The sequence below is a fragment of the Ammospiza caudacuta genome, chromosome 18 (genome assembly GCF_027887145.1).
Source record: "Ammospiza caudacuta isolate bAmmCau1 chromosome 18, bAmmCau1.pri, whole genome shotgun sequence".
NCBI lineage: Eukaryota > Metazoa > Chordata > Aves > Passeriformes > Passerellidae > Ammospiza > Ammospiza caudacuta.
Window position 1 is genome coordinate 12237359 of NC_080610.1, and position 24786 is coordinate 12262144.

The 24786-nt window shown below is 45.1% G+C and overlaps 1 protein-coding gene across 1 annotated transcript; it reads left to right on the forward strand.

Moving 5' to 3' along the window:
* Positions 1 to 53: 53 nt before the first annotated feature.
* Positions 54 to 24511, forward strand: NAA25 (N-alpha-acetyltransferase 25, NatB auxiliary subunit). Its single transcript, XM_058816568.1, has 24 exons — positions 54 to 111; positions 2748 to 2833; positions 3774 to 3912; positions 5536 to 5654; positions 7198 to 7272; positions 8098 to 8205; positions 8601 to 8679; positions 9110 to 9221; positions 10029 to 10118; positions 10828 to 10997; positions 11730 to 11842; positions 14299 to 14506; positions 14993 to 15079; positions 15958 to 16138; positions 16658 to 16757; positions 20142 to 20293; positions 20804 to 20929; positions 21176 to 21419; positions 21596 to 21719; positions 22119 to 22184; positions 22590 to 22687; positions 22907 to 23017; positions 23414 to 23560; positions 23691 to 24511. Exons 1-24 carry the CDS (start codon positions 54 to 56, stop codon positions 23811 to 23813), a joined length of 2916 nt encoding a protein of 971 aa, XP_058672551.1. The 3' UTR covers positions 23814 to 24511.
* Positions 24512 to 24786: the final 275 nt, after the last annotated feature.

The window sequence follows — 24786 nt, forward strand, 5'->3', positions numbered from 1 at the left end:
CCGCCGTTGCCCGCCCCCGGCCGCGGCTGCGCGCTGCGTTCTGCGCTCTCATCATGGCGGCGCGGGGCCATGTGCAGGACCCCAACGACCGCCGCCTGCGGCCCATCTACGGTACGGACCCGCCGCGCCCCCGCCGCGGCCCCGCCGCCGCCGCCCCGCCGGGCCCCCCCCCCCCCCGGCCCTCCCGCGCTCCCGGCCCCGCGGGGGCTGCGCGGCTGCGGCGCCCGCCCGGCCGGGCCGGGGTCCCGCGGCGCCCCGGGGCTGCCCCTCGGCCCGGGGGGAGCGGAGCCGCCGCCGGCCGCAGCCGAGCTGACCCCGGCCGGAGCTTTCTGCGCTGCCGCGGAGGAGCCGGGAGTGGATTAATCCCCGGAGGAGCAGGCGCGGATGCCCCGGAGTTGTGTTGGATGTTGTGGCACGGAGCGGTGACGCTGCTGGGGGATTGATTGGGAGGCAGAGAGCGGTGGAAGGGGACGGTGTCGTTGGGAGTTGTCCGGTGTTGTTGTGTCCCCGGGTATTTCCGAGGGTGTTCTGCGCTCTTGGGGTTGCTTCGGAGGTTGTAGGCAAAGCTCGGCTCTATGCAAATATGGAGAAATAAAAGGAAAACACTTCCCCGGGCTACGGTGGCGTTTCGTCCGTAAAACTGAAGATTTGATGGAGATTGGGAAAACGTTGTTAACTTTTTTAGCAGGGATGAAAACCTCTCCCTGGAGACGCGGAGAGCTGCCCTGGTTTGGGCTGGGCGTGCTTGGGATGTGCTTTGCTGGGCAGAGGATGGTGCAGTACAGGCTGAGCCCGTGGTGGGTTCCAGGAAAAGGGAGGGAGATGGTTTTGTTCCATCAGAAGTGTTCAAGTTCTGTGCAGTTTGTCTTTATGTAACGATTTTAAGGGTTTTTTCCTTTTCTATCCGTGCTGTGATTGGCAGTTTCATTGGTGTGCAGTTATTTTTGTCACAACCTGTGTGAGAAACGGTGCTACCAGAAAAAATCTGGGTACATTCAGCCGATGTGGAAGCACATGATGTTGAGCATCTCGCTTTGTTCATTTTGGAGAGACCTTTGGAATTCCTTTCTGCTCGTTTGGAAAGGATTCTCTGCAGTGCAAGGTTTGATCTCAGGCTGTGGTGCTGCAGGACCCGAAATAAATAAAGTGTGTGGTGAGCACACACAACTTCCCCACCTCAGCAGCTGGGGAGGTGCAGGGTGAGGTCCAAGGTCTGCTCTGGGTTCCAAGGTGTGCCTGGGTTTGTGCTGTGATTCCTCGACAGCTGTGGTTATCTTTGATCTTGACCTGTTCTCCCTTCACCTGAAGGTTCAGGTGTTTCATTTCCAGCCTTTGAACGTCCCCACCTATGAGCTAGCACAGGCTGAAGTTTTTTTTTCATTTTGCTTCATTTCCTTTGGAAGCTGCTTTGACTTCCAACAACCTGACTCATTAGGAAAATGCAATCTCTTCATTCTGCTGGATTTTAGGGAGGTTTGAGGGTTATTTGGTTTACTCTGGAACACCCAGAGCTGAGATGTTCTTGGCACAGCTGTTAATCCCAGTCAGGCAGCTCAGCCTGGGGGATAATTTGTGTGTCACTAAACTGGGTGACAGAGCCTTAAAGCAAGAAGCCTCTGATGTGCTGTTGAAACCTCTTCACTGAGAAATCCCCAAAGCTTTCATGTTAAGAGGTGGCACAGAGGTTTTCCTAAGTTGAAATTTGTGGCTCCAAACTGGATTTCATACCACAGTGTTTATTTTGGTGAGTGTGGAAGGGCTACCTCGTGAGAGGTTTGCTGTGGCTGGGCTCAGGAGCCCAATTAACTCTGCTTTAAATACACAGCATTTACCTGGCCAGGGGAGCAAATGTGGGAGCTGTTTGACAGAAATCTGTAAATCAGAATAGATGCACAGTTTGTGCTGAGGATTGCCAAGGATCACCCCTCAGTAAAAAGTTCATTTATAATGAGAATGAGAGGTTTGATGAGGAAAAGGTGTGTGGTGTGATTTCAGTTACCTGCAGGAGAGAGGCCAGAGCAGTGTGAGCAGCCCCTGGCACATGAGGGGCAGCAAAGCTGGGTTTGCTGAGGGAGGAGGGATTTTTGAGGGAAGGGGAGCACGTAGGGGTCATGTCCTGATCTAAAACTGCTTGTTTGTAATTGTGTAATAATCTGAAAATTGTAATTCTGAGCTAAAAAAGGAGAAAATGGTACGGGGATAGTGGGATATCCTCCTAGGAAATATTGATGCTTCACCTTGTGCCTTCAAAACCAGTCTGGGGGAAGGGTGGTGGCACTCCAGGGGGACAGGTTTGCTCAGCCTGAGGTATGGATGCTGTGGACAAGTATTTCCCACTTTGCTGAAATGTATGTGTTTGGTTTCCAACCTCCTGCCTGTTAAAAGTCATTGAAAGTCTCCCAAAGACACAACAAATTAATTTCTACTTTCCCTGCTAAAGCACTGGAGCTGCAGTGCCAGCAAAGAGCTGTTTCTGCAGAATCCTCTCTATTGTGGCTCTCTTTTGTTGCTGTAATGATCTGTGTGGAGTAATTACAAAAGCTTGTTTGTTTGAGTGACTAAAACCAGTACAACGAGATGAATCCTTCATCCCTGAAATGACACTTTCCTGAATGTTTGGCTTAGGAGGAGCTGCACAGGGAAAATGTGGTTTGTGGACAGCAGATGCTCCATGGTGAAATTGGAGGTGGCTTTCCTGAGTGGCCTTGGTGTTGTGGTGTGATTCTGTGTGTGCTCTTCCTCTGCAGATTATCTCGATAATGGCAATAATAAAATGGCAATCCAGCAAGCAGATAAACTGCTCAAAAAGCACAAGGACCTTCACTGTGCCAAGGTGAGTGGGGCTGGGGGGCACTGAGCTCATTCTGCCTGAGTCTCAGGGTGTTCCACTGTCCCTTTTCCCACAGTGATTCCTGAGCCCTCTGGAATGTCTCTGTTCCAGCCCACCTGTGTCTTGTTTGCCTGAAAATGGCCTGGTAGGGACTGGAGTGTTGGTTCCACCCGGGCTGGTTGTCAGCACCACTCCAGGTGACCTGGGCTTTAAAAATGCCTCTTGGAGCCCTGGGGTTGGGATCAGAACATCTCCTTGGGAGGAAATGGCTGAGGAGAACGTTCCAAGGTGAGCAGGTGTCCCAGAGGAGCTGTGGATGCTCCTGGACTTGTTCCAGGCCAGTTTGGAGCATCTTGGTCCATAGAAATGTCCCTGCCCATGGCAGGGTGTGGAGCTGGGTGATTTTAAGGTCCCTTCCAACCCAAAGCACTCCAGGATTCCAGGATTTTGCACCATTTGCTCCTTTGCTTGTGCACCACCTTCCCTACTGAGGGAAAGGCTTCTGTTCCTCCCTTTCCTGAACGTGTGACTCTCTTTCTGCTTTTCTCATTTCCCTGGGGGTTCCCCTCTGCACTTCACTCCACTTCTACATTTTGAAAGCTTCCCAAGCTGCAGAGAGTGGCATTGACCTGAATCTCATTTATGTCACTTCTCTCTGGCCAGTTTAGAAAGAAAACTAAGGAAAATTGCCACTTTGCAGCCTCCAGGTAGAGAAAACCATGTGGTGATGCCTCAGGGCAACCTCAACATTCATTAAGAAGTCAGATCCCCTCTTTGATGCTGTTGCATTTGAGGGTTTTCCTCTGCAGCCACATGGATTAAAAACTGAATCAATCCTGGTGTTCTGCAGAGGGAATGAGGTGGTTGGGCTGTTCCCAGCAGGACTGGGAGGGTTTCCAAATGCAAACTGTGTCTGTGAGAGCTGCCTGTGTTGTGCCCACAGGTGCTGAAGGCCATTGGCTTGCAGAGGACTGGCAAGCAGGATGAAGCCTATGCCCTGGCACAAGAGGTGGCAGCACTTGAACCCACAGATGACAATTCCTTGCAAGCACTGACCATTCTGTACCGGGAAATGCACAGACGTGAGTTTGCTCCTCTCCCAGAAATCTCTTTGTGTTCATCTTCCTGAGGGTTTGTGCCCCAGTTTTGTGGGAAATGTGTAAAATCCAGGATTTGTGTATGTGAGAGACTGCTAAGAGGCTCGGAATTGAAGTGATGCCTGTTGTAATGCCTGTAAGGCTGGAGTGATGTTCATAAAGCAAAAAAATCTTCATTTGAACTTATTATGAACACAATTGTGTGGCAGGTCCTAAATGAACCATGTTGATAATGATCCAGCAGCCTGGGAGTTCACTTTTGTCGGTAAAACTGCTGGAATTTCTTATCAGTAGAGTGACAGAGATTGCAAATCCCACAGGCTGTGATGAAAGGCCTCAGGAAAGTGGTGAAAAACAGGAGGGAAATCCTAAAATCCTGACCTCCCAGTTTGGCCACATCAGCTTTGCCAGGTTCCTCGCAGTGATTTGTATTTTCAAAATCCTGAATCATCAGTGTTGGAGGGATGGAAGAAAGTTTCCTGTGCTTTTCTGGAAGATGCCAGCCCTCCTGTCCTGCCTTTCTGCAGCTTGAACAGTTTGCTGTTGTTTCTGGCAGCTTCTTGGGGAGTGTGCTGTGGTGGTACCAGTGTTTGTTGTGGAGTTTGGTGGATGGTACCACCAAATTTATTGTTGAGCTGCTGGAGAAATGATCCAGGGGTGAAACAGCTTCAGAAAAAGGTGTTTGCATCAGTCTGCAGAAGAGAGTTGGATATGTTCCCCCAGTTGATTTCTTTGTGTGTGTTTGTGGAGTTAAAGCATCATTTGTTGAGTAATACCAGCATTTTTGTGTATTTTTGACTTCAGTATAAACCCCTGTGAATGACAAGAGCCTCTTTGTGATTATTAACAATTTCCATTAAACTGAGCTTTGTAACTTTCAGCTCTGTAGCTCAGGAACTGGTGGGTGTGAGGCACTTCCACTTTTGGTCCTGCAAGAAAACTGTGATTAGATGTTTTCTATATTTGTGTCAGGGATGTATAAACTGTGTGAAAGACAAATTACATTTGTTTTTCTGTTCCTACTCTGAGCTACAATTGTTTGTGTAAGAAAAAAGAATATGGAAGGATGAAAGTGTAAGAAAGTTTTGCATGTTGTACTATCAGAAGTGTTTTATCATGATACACCTGTTATTAGAAAGTTTAGTGTGAAACAATTGTTTAGAGTTCTGATATAGGCAATTGGGAAACAGCAGGATATGATTAATATGAGTAAACCTGTGATAAGAATAATTAATTTGCTTTTAGGCTCTGGAAGTGTTTGTTTTGATACATGATTCACATAGAGCAGTTGTTCTGCCAGCAGGAGAAACTTTCATTCAGATTGATGCTCAAAAATAAAGAAAAACCTACTTTAAAAGTAGACCTAAAATTCTCCTGAGCTGCTCAGTTGCTGCTGTTGAACTCTATTTTGATTTGAGTCTATTTTGAGGTTTATTTAGAGTTTTATAAGCACTTTCCTGATGTTTGCAGTGCCTGGGGGACAGAACAACATTTTGGGGCTGTTAAATGTAATTAATTGCTGTTTAGGGCATCCCTGGTGCTCTTTAGGGAGCTGTGCTTTAAAATATTCCTAAGCTGGTCTTAACTCCAGATCTGCTTTTGGTTTAGCTGAGCTGGTGACAAAACTTTATGAGGCAGCTGTGAAGAAGGTGCCCAATAGTGAAGAGTATCACTCCCACCTCTTCATGGCCTATGCCAGGGTTGGAGAGTACAAGAAAATGCAACAGGTATGACCAAAAATTTGTGTTCTGGCTGGTTTAAAGTGTGTTTTTCTCTGTCTTTTACTATCATTTATGTGTTATGAGTAATCTTCCCCAAAAGCTGAGCTGGGTTAATGCAGAAGTTAAACTCTTGGTTGGCTTTTACAGAGAGGTTTGAACGTCAGTTTTTGGAGGTGGATTGTCTGAGACAAAAGATTTGTGAACTTAAAGCTGTGTCTTTTACTGATCTGTGGTTTTGTAGTTGCAGTACAAAATAAAGGAATTCTGGAATAGGCACATCTATGAAGAGCTTCTGATCCTTGTTTTCACACTTAACTCTGGCCTCAGTTCTCTGTTAACTTTAGGAAGATAAATCCTCCCCATGCTCTTTCTGAGTATCTAAAACACAACTTGTATTGACGGCATTCAGTGAAGAAAAACTAAAAAGCACCTGAAATATCCCCTGTCAGTTGGCAGCACAGAGTCACACTGCTGGTTTTGTTTTCATCCCTTCCAAATTTACAGAATGTCTGTAAATGGAAGATGATTTTCAAGGCCTGTGTGCTCACTCTTCTGTGTAAAAAAAAAGCACAGAGAGCCAAGAAATAAGTGCTAAATTCCCTCTTGTTCCTGCTGTGGCAGGTTTGGCCTAAATAGCTAAAAAGGAGTGACGGTGTACCTGAAATGAGAAACCTTGTGACACAAACCAAACTTTAGATGTGATAGATCACAATCATGAGTGGAGAAAATGCCACAGATAACAATAATTAACATTTATGTGACCTTTTGTATGTCTGGAGTGAGATAAAAATGTGGAGCTCATTAAATTATTTTCAGTGTCAATTGAATCAAATCATCATTATCAGTATCACACTGTCAGAGTGGGATGTTGGCCTGTGCTTTTGGATTTAGGGATGTGAATGAAGAGTGTGTGGATGGTGACTGATTGGGAATGAAAATCAACCCCAGTGTCCTGTGCTCTGAGGTATTCTAGCTGAAAACCCTGGAAAATGCCAACTGCAGTCAGGGAATTGTAGAGGGAGAATATTGTGTGTAGTTTCTTGAAATTACAGATTTTCTAGGGGTAAAAGTCTTGTCCTTTGTTACATACAGGTTGTGAGGGAAATGTGGGAATAGCTGTTAGGGAAAATCATTAATTCTTTGGCTCTGCTTTGATTCAACCAAATTATCTGCTCAAGTTTTGCTCCCCCTGCTTTGCACGTGGAAGTGACCCCAAGTTTGGGAGTGTCAGTGGTGAGAAGTGAGAGTTGAAGGGCAGTTCCTGGGTTTGCTGTGTCCTGCAGCACTGGAGAAATCCCCTCATTCCCAAAGAACAAATCTGCTTCCTCCTGGAGTTTCCCAGTTCAAGCTGGCAGCTGTGTGGGCAGTCAGTGCTGGCTGCTGTTCCTGTCAGACCTCCACAGAGTCCTTGGAAACATTTCCACCCTCTGGTTTTCCTCAGGAGTGGGGAAAATCCTCCATGTGCAAATCCCCTCCCCTCACTGCTGCCCATCACGAGATCTGTGAATCCATTTCAGGGATGATGAAATTTGTGTTTTCTGTTTTTCAGGCTGGAATGGCACTTTATAAGATTGTTCCCAAAAATCCATATTATTTTTGGTCTGTGATGAGCCTGATCATGCAGGTGTGTGCAGTATTGGGTTTGGCTGGGTTTTGGGTTTTTTTCCTGACTGCAGTGCTGGTGCAGAAATGTTCTGAGGGAAAACATGATGATTTTGGGTAAAATGTGTGTTTGAGCTGTTTCTTTGTGATGCTGAGAGACTGAGCCCTCCTTAAGTGGCGTTATTGTTGTGGTCCAAAATAAACTCTGAGGTGTTTTTATAGTCCAATTTAACTCTTGCCTTACCGCCTTTATACAATTGAATTATTCTCTCATCTGCACTGATATCCACCTGTCCTTTTGGCAGAGATAATGAATAAATCCTCAGCTATATGCAGTTTCTCAGTCAGAATTGTTCCTCTTTATGAGGTTATAAAAGCTCTTGGAGGGAATAAATGAGAGCTCTGGAATTAGCTGCAACTCTGCAGGAACAGGCACAGATCAGCTGTGCTGCTGCTGGTTGAGGCAGCACATTTGGGCACTAAAATTCAGACATAAAATCAAACAAAGAAAAGCTTGGAGGGTTTTAATCACATCCTCTAAAATCCTGTGCTGTGTAAAACACAAAAATGTTCTGGCTCCATGTTTTTACCACGAGGTTTGTGTGCTCAGACATGCAGGGCTCTGGTGGACCTGATCAAAAATGAGCTTTTTCTTTGCAGCAGTTTTTTTGCTGCCTTTTCCCAGAGCAGTGGCACTCTCAGGTCACAGATGGCAGCTCCAAACAGGTGGCTGGGGAGGATTGGAACACCTGGGTTGGGTTTTTTTCCTCTTTTAAAGTGAAAAGAGCAGTGGGTGGGACATCACAGAAAGCTGCTGAGCTGTAACGATAATCCCTCTCTTCCTCAGTCTATCTCAGCACAGGATGAAAACCTCTCCAAGACAATGTTTCTGCCACTTGCTGAGAGAATGGTGGAAAAAATGGTGAAAGAGGACAAGATTGAAGCTGAGGCTGAAGTAAGGCTTGGTTTGAGCTTTGTTGAGACAAGGAATGCATTGTTAAGGGAACTTGATTACCTTAAAAAACTTAAAATAATCAACAGTGTTTTGGAATTAAATGTGAATGTAGGGGACAGAAGGAAAAGCAAAAGCTGGGGGTTAGGAGGGCATCAGAATCTTGTGGCTGAGGCAATTTTCGGTGTTTGATTTGACTGATGAAGTGCTTTGCTCTCTGAGGGGCCCCAGGAAAAACCTGAGGACTAAGAATGGAAAAAAAGACCTAAATCTGAGTATTGCACCCTTTGGGATACTAAAGATAGCTTTGCAGGCCTGGTATCCCCTATTTTCTCTTTTGGCACACCTGGGTACGTTCTTCCTGGCAAATTTCATTGCAGTTTAATCTTTCTCTTAAGGTGGAACTGTACTACATGATCCTGGAACGTTTGGAGAAGTACAAGGAAGCTTTAGATGTTGTGAGGGGAAAACTTGGAGGTAATTTATTCTTTAATAAATCAGAGTTGTGTGGAGAATACAGCAGTTCCCCTTTGCTTCAGACTTGCAAAAAAAATAATTTTAGGAAGCCTGACTTAGCACCAGTTTTATCCTCAGTGTAAACTCTGGAGGTGTTGGTGCAACCTGGTTTTGCCAAATTTGTTTATGGTTTTAAACACTGCACAGGCTGAGCTTTGCAGTGGTAAATTTGGATTGTGTTCTTGGTTGTAGCTGCCATCTTCAAAACGGAAAAGTCTTCAATATCTGCGTTTTAGAGGAGTTTAACTGAAAATTAAAATGCAATTGTGGAGGTTTCCATGGGAAATCTTTCTGAGGGCTGCTGCTGTGTTAGACCTGGAGGTTTGGTGCTGGGCTGGAATAAGGGGGTTTGGGCAGGGCTGAGCTGAGTTTTCCCTGTTTTTTGGTGCAGAGAAGCTGACGAGTGAGCTGCAGAGCCGGGAGAACAAGTGCATGGCCATGTACAAGAAGCTGCAGCGGTGGCCCGAGTGCAACGCGCTGGCCAGGAGGCTGCTGCTCAAAAAGTGAGAGAGGATTCCTGCAGTCCTGCAAAACACATGGAGCACAAAGCCTCACTTGTTTGGGAATGGCCTTGTTTGGTGGCTTTTGTGGGTAAAATAGGAGAATATTGGGAAGCTTTTCCAAAGATTGCACTCTGAAGTCAGGGAGAGTCAGAGTCAGGACTGGAGTTGCTGCTTTTTATAAGCAGAATGTGGCAACACATTAATGCAATAAAAGCTGGTTTACCTCCTTATGTCTAAATTCTTGATTGCCTAGCTCTGACTTTGCAGTTCTCATCCTGTCCATGATTTACCTTAAATTTTCTTCGTGTAAATTTCTCCCATTTGGCCAGACTTCATAGTGGGAAATGTATTTAATGCTTGGAGCAGATGCATCAGCAGACAGAACATTCCAGTGTGATCAAATCTGTCTCAGAACTGTCAGGAGAGATGTGGGGTTTGCTTTTGAATTTAGCTGTGCTCTCATCTTAGATATAAGTTAAATGCAGAACAGAAACTTCTGCCTTCACGTTTTGTGGGGATGTTGCTGAGCTCTGACTGGAATGTGAATTTTAGGAGGAGAGTTCATAGCTTGCCTCACTTCTGAATTGAAATGGTTTTGCTTAATATTTTTCCAGAAATTCAGGATGATGGTGTTCCTAAGATGTGAGACCTTTTCTAGGGGAAACAATTTTATGATTACAATTGGGTTTTTTCTCTAATATGATTATGTGTTATTCCTTAACCCAGCTTTGGCAAGAAATGTAGCTTTAGCTGTTAATTCTTTTGGCAATTCCCTAAATTTTGTCCTGTGCCTGATTTTTGTTTCAGCTCAGATGATTGGCAGTTTTATATAACTTACTTTGATTCAGTGTTTCAACTCATTGATGAATCCTGGACGCCTCCAGCAGAGGAAGAGCAGTAAGTTGAGAATTTTGCTGTGGATTTGTTTTCCCTTTTTGCTACAGCAAATTGTTTGGGTTCTTATATTCAATATTAGAGTGACTTCTTGATGTCAGAGCCCAAATGGTGGATTTTCCCTGCTTTGTGTTGTGTCTTTTCCCTGTTTTTATCTGGAGGCTGGGAATGGTTTATGGAATTAGTTTGTACATCACAGAACTCTTCCAGCTCATGTTTTCTGTGGTGACCTGTGACAGTGTTCACGGGGTTCCCAGGAAGAGGGAGGAGATAAGGATCTGACTCCATGTTTCAGAAGGCTTGATATATTATTTTATGATATATATTATATTAAAACTATATTAAAAGAATAGAAGAAAGGATTTATCAGAAGGCTAGCTAAGAACAGAAAAGGAATGAATAACAAAGGTTTGTGGCTCAGACAGAGTCTAAGCCAGCTGACTGTGATTGGCCATTAATTAGAAACAACCACATGAGACCAATCACAGATGCACCTGTTGCATTCCGCAGCAGCAGATAATTATTATTTACATTTTGTTCCTGAGGCCTCTCAGCTTCTCAGGAGGAAAAATCCTAAGGAAAGGATTTTCCATAAAAGATGTCAGTGACAGTGACCGAGTTGCAGAATCCATCATTTCCCCGTCAGGGAGCGTGCTGAGCGTGTGTTATCAGTGGGGCCTCTCCAAGAACCCTTTTGTGTGCGTGTTTGCAGCTCTCTGGAGGGGGAGGTGCACTGCTCCATCGAGCAGGCTGTGAATTTCATCGAGGAGAGGATCTCAGAGGAGTCCAAGAGCTCGCGGCCGCTGCGGGGACCGTACTTGGCCAAGCTGGAGCTGATCAGGCGCCTGCGGCACCGCGGCTGCAATGATGAGTACAAGCTGGGTAAGAGCCCTCCTGGGGCTGGAATTCATCTCTGCACAGGGCACAAACTTGCTCCTAAATCACTGAGTTAAATGCAGGTTTCATCAGGAAAAGATAACCTGTTGTTGCGTATGTAAAGAATTTGAAAAGCATTGGAAGATGAACTTTGAATAAAGGAAGGGATTTTCAGATTACTTAGAAAAGCCAGCAGGGAGGTTTTCAGAAGGACCTCAGGGATTTAGGAGCATCCAGTCACTCACACTGCATTCCTAGTGGAAAGTCTTGCTGGTAGTGCTGGAATCTCTGGGTGGGTTTTGATTTAAGTTTTTATGGCAACAAAGCCAGGTTTTGCTTTTTAAAAACCTGCATCACAAAATGGCATTTAGGGAATCAATGAAAGGCAGTGTGATTAGAGCAACATCTGTGCTATTTCCTGATTCCTTTTGTTTTTCCATCCCAAAAGAAGCCACGGTGAGATAAGTGGAGGCTGCGTGTGCCTGCCTGGGTTGCTGAGCTCTTATCTGCTAAAGGAGCTTGAATGAAGCTCTTGGGCTTTTTTTAATGTGTCCTTGGTTACCAGAGACATTGAGGCTCTGTTAGAATCTGCACTAGAGCAGCTCTCTGCTTTCTAAATCACTGTAATCTTGAAGGGAGGGAAAAGAAGAAAGAATGAACAAAGATTTCTCATAGTGATTTTACAGATTTCACTTCTACTGGAGGCTGTTGAAAAGGTGACCTGGCCTTTTTCCCTAGGTGATCCAGAAGAACTAATGTTCCAGTACTTCAAAAAATTTGGGGACAAGCCCTGCTGTTTTACTGATCTCAAAGTGTTTGTGGATCTCCTCCCAGCCAGCCAGTACACAAAGGTAAGGAAATAACCAAGAAGTGGTGGCAGGAACTGCAGTGGTTGTTTGCACTCTGATCCCTGTATCTTAGAATACCTGTGGATCATATTAAAAGATTGGAAACATCAAATTTTTACTTTCTGCTTGAAATTCAGAGAACTCTTTGTGCTGTAGAAAATATCATGAACATCTGAACACTTGAGAAGTTTCATTCAGAGGATTTTTGCTGGAGGTTTAAAGCTAAGTTTGATCCTGCAGAGTCTCAGATCTGGTATTCCTTTGGCTTTTTTATTCCCATTTTTCAAGGTGTCAGGGTGCTTTGAGCTCCAGGTTTCTGTTTAATGGGAAGAAGCTGCCCCCTGATCCCATGCAGGGATGTCACAGATGCTTTGCTTGGCTCTGGCAGTGCCAGAGGGACACAGTGACCCCAGTCCAGGGTCATGGAGGCATCTCTGGCAGTTTTTTCCAGAATCTCTTTCTGAAACAGCTCTCTGGAAAAGAGTTCCTCTGAAAAAGCCCATTTGTGCAGAGTCATGAGCAGCCTGGAGTGACTTCAGCAGCTGGGAATTCTGTCACTCACCCCAGTGTTTGTCTGAGCCTTTGTGTCCAGGGATCAGCACTGGGGAGGGCAGAGAATCCGGGATCAGCCAGAGCCTGGGGGTGAAATGTTGGTAAACAAAGTGGAGGTGACAAAGTTCTCTTGGTTTATTGAGGTATTTTTTGACTCGTAATTTTAGACTTCCCAGAGCCCCACTGCTGATGGGAGCAGTGGCTCTGCCAGGGGTGGATGTTGCTGTTTTATGTTTAAAGTTGTGTTTTTAGCCCACTGGCAAGAGATGTGGCCAGCGGGATATTGAACTCCTAGTCCTGGAAATGGTGATTCCATTGAAAGGGAACCCTGAAGTACTGAACAGGTTTCATCCCAACTTTCCAGGGAGCAAATTCAAAACCAGAAGTGGAAAAATTATATTTAATAACAGTTCAGATTTCAGTTTTGTCACAGTGCCTGTAATACCATGACTCTGACTTCAAAATTCTCTGTCTAGCCTTAAAACTGCTGCTGATTTTACTGAATATATTCTGGAATATATATTGTGTCAAACTGATGTATTGGGTGGTGTTCTGGTTGTCCCTGAAGCAGCATCTGCAGCACTTTAGCTTGGTCAAGGACATGAGGAGCTGAGGTTTGACAGGAAAGTTCCACTTCAGTGGCTGAGATCATGATCTTGCTGGGCCATTGACATGTGAGATAGTCCAGAAATAATGGTCAGGACACCAACCTTGACTTCCTAGAGGTGTAAATTGGACAGTAGAGGCAATGGTGGGGTTGACCTTGCTCAGCTTGGCAGAGTTTCAGACTGAAAAGATCTGTCAACACAGCATTCATCAAATTCTTTGGGAAAACTGGAATTGGTGTGTGCTGTGCTTGCTGCTGCTCCTGAGCTTTTTGCCTCAGGCTTGCATTTGATGCAGTTCTTCTGTGTCAGTACCAAGTGTAGTCAAAGCAATTCATTGGCTTTAACTCAGGTTTCAGTCTGCAGACAATGTTGGGTTTTAGAGCAAGAAGCTGCTGCCCAGCCCTGTGTATTGTGAGGAGTCTTTTGTCTCCCATTAAAACCAAACAATGAGAAGCTGCTTTTCTTACAGCTTAATTGCAAAAAGGAGTCATTAATCAGAGTTGATGACCTCACTGAGAGCTGCACATTACTTCAGAACTGAGGGAAAATGTAACAGTGCAAAACCATCCTTGCCTGGAAGTGTGCTGTGAAGCCTGTCAGTAACTAATTATTTTAATTGCATCTCTTATTACCATGAGTGTTAACAGGTGCTTGAACTCCCTGGTGTATCAATGAATTGTAAACCTTCCTCTGATTTTTCTTCCCTCCATCTGTTTGATGAAACTTAATAAAACCTCAAGCAACTCAAAAGAAAATCTTGAAGGCTTTTCTTGAACCACAGATTCAGTGTGGCATCAACATGGATGTTCCCAACTTGACTTTTTTTGGTTTGATTGGAGGGAGGAAATGTTGCTTCCCCACCTTGTGGTGCAGCCCTGCAGCCTTTGCCACCTCTGTGGTGGTGTTTGCAGGGGTCCCAGGACAAGGGAAGAGATGAGAATGTTGATTCTGTGTTTTAGAAGGCTGATTTATTATTTTATGATATATATTATATTAAAAGAAAATTATATATTAAAACTATACTAAAAGAATAGAAGAAAGGATTTCATCAGAAGGCTAGCAAGGAATAGAAAGGAATGGGATGATAATAAAATCTTGTGACTGACCAGAGTCTGAGACAGCTGGACTGTGATTGGCCATTAATTAAAAACAACCACATGAGACCAATCACAGATGCACCTGTTGCATTTCACAGCAGCAAATAATGATTATTTACATTTTGCTCATGAGGCCTCTCAGCTTCTCAGGAGAAAAGATCCTGATGAAAGGATTTTTGACCCACGGGGGTTTCTCTTGCAGTTCATCCGGCAGCTGCTGGACGTGATCCCGCTGGCGGCGGCGGCCGAGAACGAGGTGGCTCTGCCAGGTGACATCAAGGCCCTGCAGCAGCACCTGTGTGTGGTGCAGCTCTCCAGGCTGCTGGGCATCTACCACGCCATGGAGAAGAAGCAGAAGCTGGCAGTGGTGCGGGAGCTGATGCTGAGATACCGCCACGGGTTGGAGTTTGGTGAGGAGAATCTGTAACGCTGATAAAACTTGGCGTTCTCCTTTCTGATTCTACCATTCACCTTCCCTGAATTTTGGTTCCTTTCATTCTTTTTCTTTTCCACCACATATCTTAAAGATAAATGAAGCTTTTCTGGGTAGTTCAGATGGTCTGTGTGTACTTTGCAGGATTGCCTGTGCTTTTAAGCAAAGCCAGGTTTTCTCACTGAAGCGCATAGGACACATTTGTGGGCAGGAGTTATTAATTTGTAAATCTTGCAGCTGTGGGAGTCAGTTCTGCTTCCAGCAGATGTCAATGTTTGAGGTGCCCCAAAGGCCACTCAGTGATGTGTGAAGTTGTTTGGATTTTAAGACAATTCTGATTTTATAAATTAAAATGTGCTCTCTGATCGTGGTGCCACTCTAACCCTGACCGTGAGATCAGCTGGCAGTAATTAGTAATTAGTTTTAGTAATTCAAGAGTAACTGGGTTTTTTTCTCTTTTTAGGGAAATCTTGTTTGAAAACTGAATTGCAATTTTCAGATTATTACTGCCTGCTTGCAGTTCACCTGCTGCTTGATCTGTGGCTGGAAGGTATGTTCCCAAAATTGTGCCTTGCTCCTGTTCCCAAAATCCAAAATTGTGCCTTGCTCCAGTATCTCTGTGGGAGCCCGGCACAGGGAGTCCCTGTGACCAGTGGGTGCCTGGCAAGGATTGTTAGGCCTGGAGCTTTCTGGGTTGGGGTTTTTTTTTTTTGCAATATGAGGTATTTCAGTAGTCCCTCTGATCAGCTGGTGTTTGCCCTGAATCTCACTGATCTCTATAAACAGATTTAATTTTTCTGATTAATTCCTTTTTTCTCTCCCTTGGCACGAATCGTGCTGACAACTCCTTTCTGATACCAGAAGTGTTTTGAGAGCATTTCTTTCTCTTCCTGACATACTTTGTCTTTTGGATCCCTTGTTTCTAGACTTGCTGGGACCTGTTCCCTGAATTAAATTTGCCTGTACTCCACCCCTGCTCCTTGTGTTAGTCTCTTAATCGCACAGTGTCCAGTGCTGGGTGTCCACGTGTATATTCCTGCCCTTCTATCTGTTACACCCTTGTCTTTCCCAAGGAAGATTTAATCTTTAACCTGACTAAATCCGTGGTCAGGTTTCTGGCAGGAATGTGGATGTTGGCTCTTTAATTCCTGGCTCTTTTCCAATGTGCAAGCTGGAATTCCCAAACAGCCCAGGATTCATCAGGAAAGGTCACTTTGCCTGCAGTGTGCTCTGTGCAGATGTGAGCTGGATATTCCCTGGGAGGGATTATTCCCCCAGCATTCCCTCAGGGAGCAGCTGGATGCTGGAGCAGGTGTTCTTTGGGCACACTGCAATCCCTGGCAGCGCCCTGACCCTGGCGTAACGCGGGCAGAGGGAATTGTGCCAACTGTCCCTGCTCACACCTGCCTGTGCTGTGTCTGTCACCAGGTGAAGAGGCAGCTGTGTGGCAGTGCCTGACTCTCCTGGAGGAGGGGCTGTCTCACAGTCCCTCCAATGCTCAGTTTAAGCTGCTGCTCATCCGGATCTACTGCAGGCTCGGCGCCTTCGAGCCCGTCTCGGAGCTCTACTCCAGCCTGGACGCCAAGCACATCCAGCACGACACCATCGGGTGGGTGGTACATACTGAGAATAATCACTCCCTCCTGATCAACCCATCCTGGCAGCTGCAGCACCCTCTGCCACCCAGATTTCAGCACATTGTCGCATTTTGGGTGCATTGTCACAGTTTTGGGTGCTGTTTTGGGGTTTTTGTGAGGCACGTCCACTGCATGCTCCCCCTTTCTCTAGGGTGTCTTCCCCCATGTGATTTTGAGCTGTGTTGGATTTTTTTAGAAGAAAATTGGTGAAATGGCTGGCTGGCTGCCAGTCAGAGCTTGGTGTTCCAGCTTGGAAAGCAAACACACCCTGGTGTGATTGAGGGTCTCTCACTGAGAGCAACTCTTACACCCTTAACGTGAAAAAAGAACTCCAAGCCCTCACATACTGCTTTTAAAAAATTGAGAATTCATTCCACTAAAAGCCTGAACTTGCCCATGAGTGCTGTTAATGCTGTTAAATGTCCAGCTGTCTCCTGTGCAGCTGCTTGCCAGGGCAGTGGCTGACGTTTGCCTCGTGCTGTTTGTTGCAGTTATCTCCTGACACGCTACGCCGGCTCCCTGGGCCACTACGCTGCTGCTTCCCAATCCTGCAACTTTGCACTCAGGTTTTTCCACTCCAACCAGAAAGATGTAAGTTGAAAGAAATCTCCTCCATGACCTTGTCACACAGCAAAGTGTCTTTGAGAAGCTTTAGGGCTTTAGAGAAGCCCTGTGCAAGGCTTGTGCAATTGCAGTGGTTTAAAGCACAACAAAGAGCAGTAGTGGGTGCAGCTTTGTGGTAAAGGTTGTCCCAACCTGCATTTCCTACTACAAGGAGTTGTGAGTTGCTGTTACATGAGGTTTTGCTTCAGCTTCCTTTCTGTTAAAGCCAGTTTTAATGCTCATAAAGCAGGTATGATTGCTTTTAAATTAATGCTTGTCATTTTATGCAATAAGTGAAGTGGAAATAAGTGCTGGTGTCATAAATTTGGCATTTTGGAAAGTGAGACAGCAGCCAGTGATGATGGGTCAGGATGGGGATGGCACATGATGAATCCTTTATGTTCCAGTCACTGGAGCTGTGTGTTTTCAGTGGATGGGGAGGGATGCACTTCATTTTAAGGGGACCTTCCCATTCTGAGGAGTGGGAATAAATCCTGTGTGTTTGTATTTCACACCCTGGGTGGGCGCTATTGAGAGGTAGGTGAAGATTATTTTTACTTCCTAAGAAACAAAGGTGAAACCCAGTTTTAAATCTGGCTAAGTTGGCTCCAGAGGCTCTGCAGTCACACACTTTGCTTTCTCACTATCCCAGCAATAGATAAAAATACAGAATTGTCTGTACTGAGCAGTAAAGGATCTCACACAGAAATCACTCAGAAGCAGCAGGTTGCTCTGTTGGCAGCCCAGTGGTTCCTGTGTACAGGAGTCCCATTTCCCTGTGCTCAGTTCCTGTGAGCTGTGTCTGACACAGAGGTTTTCCTGAGGGGGATGCACATAGATTGTTCACTCTGCTCTGCATCCCTCACTTGCTCATGTTTTTCCTACTTGCTAAAAAGTTTTGGATTCCTGGGAGTGAAGCCCTGGATCCAGACATCTATTTTTTTACTGAGGTTTAACTTTTCAGTCTTGTTTAAAAGTCATTTGGTGGGTGTTAATGAAAAACATCCCTGGAACCAACTGTCTGAATGAAAGCCACGACTGCTGGGCGCCAGGTGGAAAGGTGAACTGAAAAAACTTCTGGATGTGATTCCTCTGCTTGGGAACAGTGTTGTAATGCATCAAGAAATCATCTTTCCATGGAAAACAATGTGAAGTAATTGAGGTGTAGTTCCCTTGGGAGCAGGTTATTCTCTGGAATTGAGTGATGGAGTGGATGTGGCAGAGAAGAGTTGGATGTCTCCAGTGGCTGTCAGCAGGAAAACACAACTCATGTTCCAGAAATCCCAAAAAGGTGTTGTCTTGCTGCTGCACCTTCACATGTTGGGATTTCAAATGTTGGGATTTCAAGAGGCCAGCAGTGGTGCAGCAGGAGGACAGAATGCCTCATGTGGCAAGATGAGGATGGGACTCTGGAACCACTAACATCATACCTTGGAGATGGTGTTGCAGCCAAAGGACAATGAGATGATGTTGCTCCAGGTCTCCAAATCTCTCCTGCTCTGGACACTTGTCTCCTTAAGATCCTTTAGATGGGAAATGCCTCAAAAGCTGTTCAAGGAACCAGGAATTGCAGGAGGTGAAGGCTCAGTTCAGACTGCTGTTCCATGAGGATGATGGTGTGACAAGAGTGAGGATGAAGAAGAATTCCTTGCCATAAATCATGTCAGAAGGTCAGGATCTGCTCCTATTTCCTGTTCTGCTGGGGCTGCCCCTTTGTGCTCAGGGTGCTTGGAGCAGCTCTCACTCAAGCCCCACAGTCACATCTGCAGTGTTAAAAGGCGTCTGTCCTTTAAAAGTTCCTTTTTTACAGATTTCTGCTGCTGCCTGCTCCTGCCTAGGTTGATGCTGAGATTAGCTGGGATGTCACAGCACAGAGCTGTGTGTGGGACTCTGCCTGGAGCAGGAAGTGTGGGATGTAAATCAAGTCTGGCATAAAAATAGAGCTCCTGACTCAGACTCCTTGCTTTGGATAAATTCATTCTCCTGACTTGCTGAACTTCCCAGCCTGACGTGAATCCTGTGTCAGAGTGATCCCATGAGTAACAGCCCTGTAGGCTGTGTGCAATCCTGCCACTATTCCTGCTCTGGGAGAGGATGCCAAGCACAGGGAGGGGAGAGAGAGAGAGAGAGAAGGCAACATTGCTATATTTGGCCAAAACTAAAAAGGCAACTTTATCCTCCTCAAGACAGTCCTCCTTCAGCTATGCAGAATCACCAGTAATCTCTCTAATTTTCTTGTGTCCATCCATCTTTAATCTCTCCAGATACTGCAGGCAAACCTCACCAACCTGTCCTGGGGGATTTAAAACCCACGTGGATGCAGTTGAATTAGAGTCCATAGTCCCTGACAGTCACCTCTGCAAGGCTGTTGATCAGAGAGTATGTTGTTGAATTTCTTGGTTTGGAGGGGAAAAAAAAGAAGTTTTAGATCTGTGAGTGTTGCCTTCTGATCTCCCAGAGCCTTCCAGTCAAGTTGAGCCTGTTAGGACCATATAGAATTCAGTTAAGCAGAAGCCTTTTTTGGTGCCTTTCATCTTCAGTGCAGTTCATGAGCTTGTTCAGAAGAAAATAGTTATTTGCCAGGATTTCTCAGTTATGGAGTAATTCTGATGTAAAAACTCAGCTATCACTCATGGCTGGGAGCAGAAACAGTTCACTCTGTGTCTACAGTTTACATTTTCATTAAAACACTGCTTGTTTGGAGTTCCTTCATCATAAAAATCTCTTTTTTTGGAGATTGCTTGGACTGAAGTGAAATATTGGTTGCCTGCCTTGTATTGCTGCATTTCATCAGAGAGAAAGCAAAATATCCCATGGACCCTGAGAGTTTCCTTTGGTGTTTGTGTTGTGCCATGTACATACTGTATGATACTGTATTTAAAACTCTAATAAAAAAGAGAAACAAAAGACATGTGAGTAATTTTTATTTTTTTTATCTATGTTGTGGTGATATGTGATGCTCAGTTTCAGAAAATCTGGGCTGTATTTCTTTTGCCTGGAATTATTTCTCACAATGAAATGATGATTTTATTATTTGAATCGTGCATCTGAAAGGAAAAGGAAGGGAAAAAAGCACCTCTTCCCTGTGAAGTATTTCTCATTGTGGTGACAACAATGTGATATCTTGTGTTGGTTTGGTTGTTAAACCTCACTAGCCATGGAGCATCTGAGCATTCCCAATTTAAAGTAACAAAACTCCCTCAGTGACTTGGAGAAGCAGAAGCTCAAACTCCTCCCAGGGATTGAGGATTTTCCAGGTCCTGCACCTCTGAACTGATAAACCCACAGAAATGCAGTTCCTTGGCAGTGACCTCGTTGGTTGTTGCTGATTTGGGAAGTCACTGAGGGGAGCTGGTGTGTGCTGTGTTGCAGACCTCAGAGTACATCATCCAAGCCTACAAGTACGGGGCGTTCGAGAAGATCCCGGAGTTCATCGCCTTCAGGAACCGCCTGAACTCCTCCCTTCACTTTGCGCAGGTTCGCACCGAGCGGATGCTGCTGGACCTCTTACTTGAAGCAAACATGTGAGTACAGCTCCTGCCGTGGCAAAACTGGGAAAGGGCCAGGAGGGCCTTGGGGAGTTGTACCTGCAGAAATCTCAGAGCTGCAGCTCTGCTCCTAAAGCTTCATTCGGATTTTAATTGTCTTGGATTGGACCAAGGAGGTTTAAAAAAATTCCTTCGTGGGAAGGGTTGGCAGGTATTGGGATGGGCTGCCCAGGAAAGCAGTGGACACATGCCTGGAAGTGTTCAGAAAACATGTGGGAAGGCACTGAGGCTGTGACTTAGTAGGGACCAGATTGGTGATTGGACTTAGTGATCTTAAAGGACTTTTCAAACTTTGGGGATTCTGTGATTCTGATTTGCTGTCCCTTCACATCCTTGTCAGTGCCCTGTGTGTCACCTTCCTGACAGAGGGAAGAGCTGAGCAGTGCACAGAACATGAGCTGTTAGTGAGCTCCTTTCCTTTGCAGTGATCAGATGTTTGATTTATTTATGAGAAATAATTTTAGTGCTGCTTGTTCTTACCTACAGATCAACCAGTTTAGAAGAAAGTATAAAGTCCATGAGTCTGAGCCCAGAGGAGGATGACATTCCATGGAAAGATCTGCGTGACAACAGAGACCTGACAGTCTTGTTTAGCTGGGATCCAAAAGACAGGTGAGTAGAAATATCCTCATCTCACACATAGCAAAAAAATTCCTTCCAGGGCAATTCCAGTATTTCAGTGTTCCTTGGGCTGGCTGACTTAAGCACCATCCACCACATCTGACAGTGCTGCTCTGTTAGATATTAATTTTTCTGCATTTCTGACCATTTGTTCTTCATCATACAGATCTGGGGAGGTTTTTGGGTAGGCTTTTGTGCCTGGAGCATTTGCCTGAAAGCTTTGGTGCCTTTCCCTAGGGACATTTCTGAGGAGCATCGGAAGCTCTCCCTGGAGGAGGAGACGCTGTGGTTGCGAATCCGCTCCTTAACGTTGAGGCTGGTGAGCGGGCTCCCAACCCTTGGTCACACCATCCAACCAAAGAACTCTGAAAAGACTGCAGAGAACGGTGTCTCATCCAAGATCGACACCATCCGAGCCCTGCTGCAGCAGCTGGAAGCAGCGGTGGATTCAGGGAAGAAGTTTCTAGAACAAAAAATCCAGGTACCAGCGAGGCGAAAGCTCTCCCCAAAGGTTGGCCGTGAATGCATCGTGCAGGCTGCAGAGTGCATTGAACTGCCCCTGGGTTTGTGTGTGTGACTGACTGGGAGATGTGCCAGGCCCTGGTGGGATGAGGAGAAGCTGCAACACCTTTATCTTTTTCTTTGCTTCTTGCCTAGTATCCTGTCCTTGGCCCTCCTCCTACCCGAATGGCTGGCTTCTTCAGCAATGGCAGCTGTCAGTGCCAGACTAGCTTGTTTTATCTTGTTAGTGATATTTATGAACTAGATACCAATGGCTTAGGTAAGTGTTTGGGGCAGGGGTTTGACCACATTGCTGTGGTGTGTGGTGGGAGGGAGCCACATGGCTCTGTTGAGTCTGAAAACTGCTGGGCGTTGGAGGATATGGACTCAAAACTGTTACTTGTGTGTTAATTTTCTGTCTGAAACTCAATTATCTGAGAGCCAGTGCCTTCTTTTCATGTTTTATGTAAAAGAAGGCACTGGCCTATGTAAAGTCTTCATTAAGTCTTCATTTTTCTACAGTATATGGTGCTGTAATACTGGCTCCTCTTTGAATGCACTTACATTTACTTTTGAGTACTGACACTAAATTGCATTAAATGCCTCTTGAACTTCTAGAAGCAGAAAATAAGAGAAGTTGTAGCTTATCATTTTTAATTTCTTTTTTTTTTTTTTTCAGAAGATTCAGCAGAAATCCAGGAAAGAATAGGGAATAGTTTCAAGTCTTTAGTAGAACGCCTGACAGGTAAATGGTAACTCAAGAGCAGACCCTGAGGCAGAGCTGCCTGGCTGTCTGAGGATGGCTCTGGAGTGTCTGCAGGGATGGGCTGTGGTGATGCATCTGCAGACCCTGTGGAAGCTTGAGAACAGGGCTGGGATTGCCCTTGGCTTGTGTGCTGAGGCTGCTGCATGCTCAGATCGTGCTGTGCCCTTCAGTGCATTTATCTCCCAGCCTGGGCAGCTGCTTCTCCTGGTGCTTGGGTCAGGGGGGCTCAGCAGGGCTGAGGAAATGTTGGTGATGAGCCAGGACTCAGAGGAGATGGAGAGGACTCAGTGGTCAGTGCTCTGACGGCTCTGGACACTCAGATAATGCACATTTAAAATTATCTCCTCCATCTTTCACTAAGCCTTTTGTCTTTTTTCTTTTCAGATTTGTTCAATAAATGTAAAGGTGACTTGATTGAAGTCAGAGATGGCACCTTGAAAACTCATCCAAACCTGTTAGAAAACTTAGTCTTCTTTGTTGAGGTAATTTTTTTCCCCCTTTGGAAACTAGAAATTTGGGAGTGCTGCAGGGTAGAAATGTTGGGACTGAAACACAGTGCAAGTTTGATCTCAGACAATCAAGAGAACTCATGAGGGATTTTGTTGCATATTTTAGTCATGCTGGCTTTTACCAGGAACACTAAAATGCGTTGAAATCCTCCTCTAAAAGCAACTTAGAACACATTTTTACCTTTCTTCCAGACGGTCTCCATTGCCCTGTGGGTATCAAGTTACTGTGACAGTGTCCTCCGACCTTTTAAATCCAACCTGCAAAAAAAGAAGAAGAAAAAAAAAGAGAGCAGTGTAGCAATGGTACAAACAATGTTTCTTTCTCCCCCCACCCCTAATCACAGTTTATTTATTCTGAAAGAAAAATCAGGGTAGATAACATGAACTGGTGTTCATAAACTTGTGGAGGTTGATGTGGGTAATGGTTACTTGGGGCTAATTCTTGCTGTTTAAAATCAGTGCCATGTCATGTCTGTGACATCATGTGACAGTTTTTAATGAGAAATACAGTTTAGAGTGTCATTGACCTTCCTGCCTGGAATGTACCACAGTAAACTTGTCAGCTGGGAGTGTTTATCTGGGGAGCTAAATTATAGCTTAGCATTGGTGGGAAGAAGGAATTCTATATTACAAAGTGAGTTATATAAAGTGGACATTAATGTGTGTTTATAAATTCAACACCTGTATTTGTTTTTGTAGCCACCTGTATTTACCCATTTCCTGGATTATGTAACTGAACTTCAGACATTAACTTCCAATGTAATAGATCATATCAAAGGGCTTGAAATCATTCTGACTGCACTAAAACTTGAAGAGCTGTCCCTCAAGGACACTCTGCTTTTACAGGTAAGAGATTCCCTGTGCAAACACTGGTCCTCAGGAATTTCCTTCTGCTGTTTGAGATGTTGGAGAAAGTTTAAAAGGGGGATTGAAACAGTTGCTGTGGAGTGAGTGATTTCTCTTTTGCACTTTGCAGGAAGAAAAAAAGTTTACAAAGACTGTGCAAGGGAAGGTCCAGAGCAGTTACCATCACTCAGTTCAGGAAATTGGAGAGCTGCTGAAAAAGAGACTTGATACCATTAAAAAACTAAAGATTTGAGCAGTGCATCCCTGACAGACTCCACAGGGGAGTGACACCAGAGTCCCAGACAGAAGCAACATCCACTCTACCATCACTTAAATCCAGAACTTCCTCATAATGCATGAAGGACTTAAAATCATGAAAGAATTTTTTTAGGTATTACAGATGTATTGAGCTGATTTAAATTATTGTACATAAAAGAAGCAGGGACCCTTCCTGGGGTTTGACCACTTTTTATACATGTTCATAAGCATATTGCAACAGGAGAAAAGTCACTTTCTTCCCTTTTGATCTCTAGAACCAGCTGGAGATGGTCTTTAGAAGCAGCAATAGCAATCCAGTGTAAAGCATCTATCTCCAAGGATATTTTCATCACCATACAGTGTTCATAACTTTTGTATGGTCCTTGCCTTAGAAATGCAGGAATTGTAGATGTCCACGTTGAGCCACCTCTGATGAACTGATCTGGCTTGGAGCTGCCTGTTTTGTCTGCAAACCACCTGGTCCTGCTGCCAGAATTCCAAGTGTTGCTCCATCAGGGAGAGGTGAGGCCTCTGTGGTGGGCTGGGAATCATCCAGAGCTGGGGCAGGATCCTCCAGGGAGGAGGTGTCTGTGCACAGCTTGGGAAAACTGCAGATGTGATGAGGAGCAAACTGCAGAGAGAGAGAGAGATGGGAATGGGTGTTTCAGCAAAAAAAAAAAAAAACCACAAAAAGAGAGACCTTGTAAATAATGGCTGCAGTGAAGTGTGACACTGCGCTGGTATCATGTCAGTTTAATGTCAAACAGCAACGTCATGACTTTTAAAAAGTGTATTTAGATTACTGAAACTTTAAGACTTCAATATTTTAATAGAAATGGAATCCTATTGGCTTTGGTTTTAAGTTGGCAGAGGTAACTTCTGCTTCTGCTGTGGTCTGAGGCTGAGCTCCTTTTTGTACCTGTCTGCTTGCTTGTTGCAGTTGAACTTTGATTATCCAAGCACTGGCC